The sequence below is a fragment of the Muscardinus avellanarius genome, assembly GCF_963383645.1.
Source record: "Muscardinus avellanarius genome assembly, chromosome: 3".
In the NCBI taxonomy this organism is placed as follows: domain Eukaryota; kingdom Metazoa; phylum Chordata; class Mammalia; order Rodentia; family Gliridae; genus Muscardinus; species Muscardinus avellanarius.
In genome coordinates, this window is record NC_137788.1 from 6,058,225 (window position 1) to 6,064,971 (window position 6,747).

General features: G+C 53.3%; 1 protein-coding gene across 1 annotated transcript; it reads right to left on the reverse strand.

The window, feature by feature from the left end:
* Positions 1–958: 958 nt before the first annotated feature.
* Positions 959–3,405, reverse strand: ERRFI1 (ERBB receptor feedback inhibitor 1; the record flags this gene model as incomplete). Its single annotated transcript, XM_080690701.1, has 3 exons — positions 959–2,142; positions 3,119–3,195; positions 3,284–3,405. The coding sequence occupies 3 exons, from the start codon at positions 3,403–3,405 to the stop codon at positions 959–961; spliced, it is 1,383 nt and encodes a 460-aa protein (XP_080546827.1).
* Between the last annotated feature and the right edge of the window lie 3,342 nt (positions 3,406–6,747).

The following is a 6,747-nucleotide window of genomic DNA, read 5'->3' on the forward strand; positions in this document are numbered from 1 at the left end:
ACTGAATAGGAACCAGCAACACAAGGCCAGCTTGTGTTGTATCTGTTTATTAATACAGTCTAAAAAACAAAAACAAAACACACAACACACACCCCACACAATTCTCCCTCACACGGCTAACTGCTTCGCTGCTCTGCAGGGCTGGCATCCTGAACACCGCGGGTGCACCTCCCACCGCCTGTCCTGTCCCACCGCCCGCCGCACACAGGCCTGCGGAGGGGAGGAAGCGGGAGCGGGACACTGGCGCATTCTCTTAGCTTTTCATTTTTCACGATGTGAGGACACGCACGGGTAATATGGCTGCCGAATACACTGCCATCCCTCAGCAAGACAAAAAAACCCTGCGAGTATGAGGCCTTGGGATGGTTAGGAAACCAGGCAGGTACGGGCACGGCGGAGCGAGCATGCACGCACGCACGCACGCACGCACACATGCACGCCCTGCCCTCTGCAGAGAAGACTGCTTGCAAAAATAAACCCAACAGAATGCGGCAGGCTCCATAAACTACTAACCCAAAAGGATTTCTTTCTCACTCTGATCCAAACAGTACTGGCTTCCCCTCCCTGCCCTCTGTCTGCAGTCCCTCAGAGCCGTCCTCCACCTTGAGTTTTTATTATTCTGATATATATTACTCTACAGTAGTAACTGGTTAACCTCGGCTATGGTCATGGCTACACCGCAAATCTACACATAATATATAGTGTGTGCATATAGAAAAGCGTCCCCTCCTCCCTCCCTCGCTCTCACATCTTTAAATTAGAGACTTGAATACACTTCGCCACTGTTAACAAAATCAGGAATTCTCAGCACAATAGCACCTCGCCGCTGCTCCAAGCCTTTCCTGTTACGAGAGAATTCAGCTAGTTCACCTTGCAATCCGACCCACGGTTCCACGAGCCACCGCAAAACTGGAAACTGAGGCCACCTGCTCCGAGAACCCTCTGCGGGCCTCCGGGTCTAGGGAGACACCACATAGGACAGGGGTTTGCGCGTCGCGTGGCCGCCCACGTCCGTCTTGGTCTTGGAGTCCAGCTTCTCCGGGGTGGATGTCACGCTGCGGTCAGCGGCCAGCGGCTGGATCTGGGGGCCTGGGCTGGTTTCCTCTGTTTCCCTAAAAAACTTTCCATACCTGTCTAGGTACGGCGGCCTCTCGGGCAGGAGGTAATAGTGCGTGGAGCTGACCTTCTTCCCGTTCTCCATGATGGGCAGGATGCAGGGGACCCTGCCGGCAGACCCTTCGCTGTGCTGTCTCTGCAGGGCTTTGCTGCTCACGTACTTGGGGTCGGGGGCAAAACTCTGTGTCGCGGGCATGACCCCGTTGAGGTAAGACGGGAGGCTTTTGGGGCTGGGCGTGCGGGAGTTGCTTCGTGACAGAGGTTCTCTGGGCGGGACTTTGGGGGGCCTGTCTTCATCACTGTAGGTACTGGAAGTGACTTCTGCCGACCACCTTCTATAATCGGGCTTGGCCGGCCTGGGAGGTATGGGGACCCGGGGGGGCACCTCAGGCTTGTCTCCATCAGAGTTCGGAGAAGCTCTTTGTATATAGCTGGATATGCGAATGGCTGGTTTGTTGAAGGATCCGGCGGGCCCCGAATGAGACCTTCTTAACCTGCGGTGGGTTTGAGGTGGAGGAGGATGGGGACTTGGGGGTCCTCCATTTTGGTCAGATGTGCAGCTGAGATCTGCTACGGAAACAGCTGGGGTGTCAAAGTACGCGTAGTTGATCTGCCCGCACCCACGGAAGCTGCGCCTGCCCGGAACGTCGTACTTGAAATCGGAAAGCCCACAGTCTTCTAAAAGGAGGTCTGTGTCTGAGCTGGTCAGGAATTCCACCTCACAGTCCGTCTCATCCAGAGAGAGGTCTTCAGAGCTGGGCAGTGGCGGGAGGGGCCGGGAGCCCCGCTCGCAGAGCGCCACGCCGGGGGAGAGGGGCGCGCAGTGCTTGACGGGCGTCAGTGGAGGAGTGGGGGTGCAGCCACCGTTCACCGAGAGTCTCTTAAAGCCACCCAGCACCTGCTCTTCCTCCCACTGGCCCAAGCTTTCGCTGGGCGGAATGACGAGAGGGGGCAAGCTGGACTTTTGTGACAGACCATTTTCCGCAAAGAAGTGGCCATTCGTCGGCGCAGACTGTGAACCGTGCCCTAGAATGGACAAGGGGTGTGCATAAAGGTCAGCCGCCTCTCCCTGTGGGCGGAGCCCGGCTCCCGGTCCTCCGGCTCTCCGAGTTAAGGGAATGCCTGCCCGCCACCCTGCCAACGCCCCTGCAGCCTCTCAGCGTCACGAGCGCCAGAAGATGGAGCGCGCGCGTGATCTGGTTCAAGGAACAAATGATCTCTTCCATCTTCCTCGGCCGTGCGCACGGCGCACACCCACACGGCCTGGCAAGTTTTGTGACGTGTGCAAAATTTGAGGAAGATGAACAGCATATAATTTACATGCGTCCCATGCCACAGCAGCTCTGCCACCTAAGACATGCGGCGACACAAGATACGCCGGGCAGGAGAGAGAGTGAGGGACGCACTGGCAGCCCGCCACCCGGTGAGCAGCTCGACAGACGGAGGGAGCAGTGCTCACACCGAAGCCCTAGGCAGGCAGACAGTGTCTACGTGTTGACCAACGTACACTCTTCAAACACGCGTCATACCACCAACAAAGACATCTCAGCCTAGGTTTTCATTTTGTGGTACTGGAGATTGAACCCAGGGTTATTCTACCTCTGAGCTGTACCCCAGCCGCTTTTATTTTTTATTTTGAGTCAGGGGCTCACTGAGTTGTGGAGGGCCTATGCTGCCTCGGCTGGCTGCCTCCTCCGATCCTCCTGTCTCAGCCTCCCAAGAGCTGGGATTACAAGCGTGCGCCATGTCTGGCACTCGTTCTGAGTTCCCGGAGGTCAGACGCATCCTAGCTGGGGAGAAGTACCTCTTGGCTCTCTAGGATCACACGAAGATGTCTCCTTAGGAGCCGGGGCTGATGAAGGCAGAACCTGTGGGATCTGCTGCCACTAGGGGTCAGGCTATTGTTGGAAATGGTTCAGATGCCCTCACTCACAACGCTGGAGGACAAGCCAGCCGGCTCCCCCCGCCCCCCCCCCCCCCCCCCGGGGTTGGGAATACATACCAACAGGCGTGAGGTGCTCCCGGGCAGGGGAGTTCAGACTGTAGGCCATGGTTATTGGGTCGATATTTAGAAAGTTCCTGAAAGGAAGGCAAATGACAGGTGATGAGCCAGGGCGACCACATCTGCAGCATCTCTGCGCCAAATGGCACTGCATTCTCTGCTTACTTTTCAAACCCGCGGCGACTGCCCCAGCAGGTCCTCACGCTCCCCACGGCCCGCCCACTGTGGAGGAAGCCAGCTCTCACTGGGACTCTCATCTCCTGAGCAGCGACGCCGGCCGATGACATCGTGCGTATCCCACAACGCCTCCGAGTCTGAGGAACCCCGGGACTCAAGTCAGCCGGCAGCTCCCATTTCCTAGGTGGGGGTTGAGAGGAGATGAGAAGGAAGAAAAATAATTCAGACTTATGTCCATAAAGATAGTCAAAATCACAGCATGAACGGGTCGATGGAGAGTTGGGAGGAGGCGCGGAACAGAAGAATTTAGTTGTAGGCGTTCACATAATTCCCACGAGGGTACTTCAGTGTGGACACTAAATTTTATATAGATGTGTGTATGTATTTTTGTAAATAACAATCCAAGACTTGATGTTTTCAATGAAGAAACCACCCTCAGGAAAAAAAAAAAAAAGCAGACCCTTTGCTACAGGGCCCCACAGCTCCGTAACAATCCTGCTCATTTTCCCAAGCACAAGCCTTCCCGCGACCCATTAAACTGGCCTTCTAAGTACGGCTGTCCTCGGCACAGAGCGCAGGTCACACTTGCTCGTGTTCCCAAGGTAAGAAAGTAATCTCAAAAATCACAGCACTTCACCCTGCAGAAGTTCTGTTCACTAAAACCTAGCACTTAGGCAAGATTCCACAGGACTGGCGGCGCCTGCTTGCCCCACCGCCTAGCATCCGCTGGGATTCTGTCCTGCATTTCAAGGTCGGCCAGAGAAGACAATATTCTTCGGTCCTTACGTGCCCCAAACAGACATCGTGATGTGTGAACTCTAATCTCCCCTCTCCTGTGGAAGTCCAGTCCTGTAAGACGAGGTGCGTCAGTGGCAGCCTCCAGGTCTCCCTCCCTTTAACAGACACACTTAGAGGCGCCTTCTCGTTCTCCGGCCATTCACCCTCGCCTCTCCGCAAGGCGCTGGGTACATTTCCCTACACTAGTCAGCAGCTGCTAAGCTTAGGAGCCCTCCCTTGCCGGGCGTCACAGGCCTGGCGTCCCCGCAGCTGCTCACTATTTCAATATTATTATATCCTAAGTGCTAATTAACATCAACCTCCAGGGGCCTCAGACAGTCACGTTCGTCTGCGATCAAGTTGGCCTCTTCCCGTAGGCACTGTGACGCTGCGGCTGTGTGGCTCGGGCCTCTTCTTAGACCAACGTGCGCACTGCGTGACAAGTCCTCACCCACTCACGCTTCGCACCGCCAGGCGCTCGTGCGCTCAGGACCAGGGGCCCGTAGGTGCCCATCGCACGTGACGGGCAGGGGCTACACAAGGCTGCTTTTTATTGCTCAGCAACCTCAAGCCTGTTATTTACAAAGCTGTCACCGCCTCCTGGAGGTGAGCTCAGGATCGGGCCGTGTCCCAACTGCATTCTAATCACGGGCACCTGAGCACTAGCAGGTGCTCAGTGAGCGACCGTCCGTCGGATGAGATCGCACAATGCCATCGGCACCACCAGTACCAGCTGAGTGCAGGGGACATGCGGTGAAGGGTCTTTGAAATTAAAAATTTTAAAGAACCACTTTGAAAGTGTTTTTTTTCAAGTCAAAAAGGAATGTGGCTGGAGAGAGTACTGTTCTACTGGCTGGGCTAGGTATCTCGGTGACAAAGGAGGACGTGTCCCAGTTCCCGATTCTCTGCACTTGGTTAGCTGTTTTGATGCACTAGGTAGACCTTATGATGGGCTGAACACATTTCAGCCATAGTCCAGTGTTATTTTTCTTTAAATCACTCTTGCAAAGATACAAAAAAAAAACACCCCAAAACCATCACTTAAGAAGTCACCAGGAGGTCTTTTGAGGGCTGAATTTTAGATTGCCGAGGTGAAGCAAGCGTGTTATTTACCATCAAGTAAAGCTCTAAAAAATTTAGAAGGCAATTTTAAAAATGGCCAGCCTCTCCCTGTGTGTACTTAGCCCGGTGGTTATCATGCTTTTTCTAAGCATTCTACAAGCACTGGCAAGACTTCGGGGAAAGTATCTGTGGTAATATAAAAATGAAAGGCAAGATAGGAAGAAGAATATGGTATTTAAGTAGTTTGAAAGCACACGTTGGGAGATTGTTCATCCAGATTACAGGAAAACGCTGCAGGGATTGTGGAGGCCCAGCCCCCACCTGTGGCCGGCCCACAAGTGCTCCTCGTAATTACTGTGTGTCAGCCTCCTCCTGCCATCTAGATCTTGGCTTTCAACAGAATGATTGTGTAACTATCGCCTCTGCTGAGATCGCTTTGGAACGCTAAACTTACATTTCAATGCTCACTTAAAATTATTTAGACGTTCTAGAAAAAGTTATTTTTTATTCATTGTTTCCATCACCTACTTGTTAGCTCTCTGAAGAAAAAATTTTTTTAGTATAAAAAGAATTGTGTTCACGAAGCCAGCTCACTTGTGACCACAATAGTGCCTTTGTGTATTCATAGGAGGTGACCTGCCTCTAAACCTCAGTGGGGACTGTGAATGGGCCGTGTTATGAAACTGTCCAAACTTCCTACTTGCTTGGGAGAAGCGAGAAGGGCTACGGAACCGCCAGGCTTTCTCTCCGTGGAAAATAACTTCAAACCGCGGGTCTGTCCCTCGATTATAAACGGAAACTCCTCCACCACTCCAGAAATCTGGTATTCCGCCTGTACACACACACACACACACTCCCTCTCTCTCTCTCTCTCTCTCTCTCTCTCTCTCTCTCTCTCTCTCTCTCTCTTTCTCGGAGATAATCAATTTGGTCAACCTCTGCTCAAATGAAATTTGACTGCTGCAGTGTTTTGAATTTTATCTGGTTCCTTAGAACTGTAAAACTAGTTCTGCTTTACAGTTTATGAGAAAATAGCTGAAAAACACACCCATGTGGGGAACACTGATATGTAAAAGTAAGACATTATGATGAAAATCAAAATTAGCTCGGTTTAGCAGTGTGGAGCGTGACAATTTCCTTACACTGAGCCTTTTTCGTGGGTAGGAATGCAGGCAACACCAATCCCAGATGTGAGCCACCTTTTCTGTCCCCTGCTTTCCTTCCTTATTTACTGTTTAGGTCCTGGTGCTGGGGACGCACCCCAGGGCCCCTCACATGCTAGGGAAGTGCTCTTACCTTCCCCGGCCCCCAGTTTTTTAATTCAAGGGGGGATAAAAACCTGAAGTCACCTGTTTTTGAGGGCCGTATTCCCCCCCACCCCGCCGTTTGCACCCCGTGTGGCCCCACCTCTGCGTGGTCTCCAGTGGGGACCGGATGACTGCAGCCGGGCTCAGGCTCCGAGTCTGCAATTCCACTGCCTGGTGATCACCTTTCCACTTGGATGGGCGCCTGGCATCTCAGACTACAGCCCAAACTCCTTTCACTTACTGTGCCCACCCGTCCGTGGTCCAGGAGGATCGCCCCACGGGCACCGCCTGTAGCCCGAGCTGAGG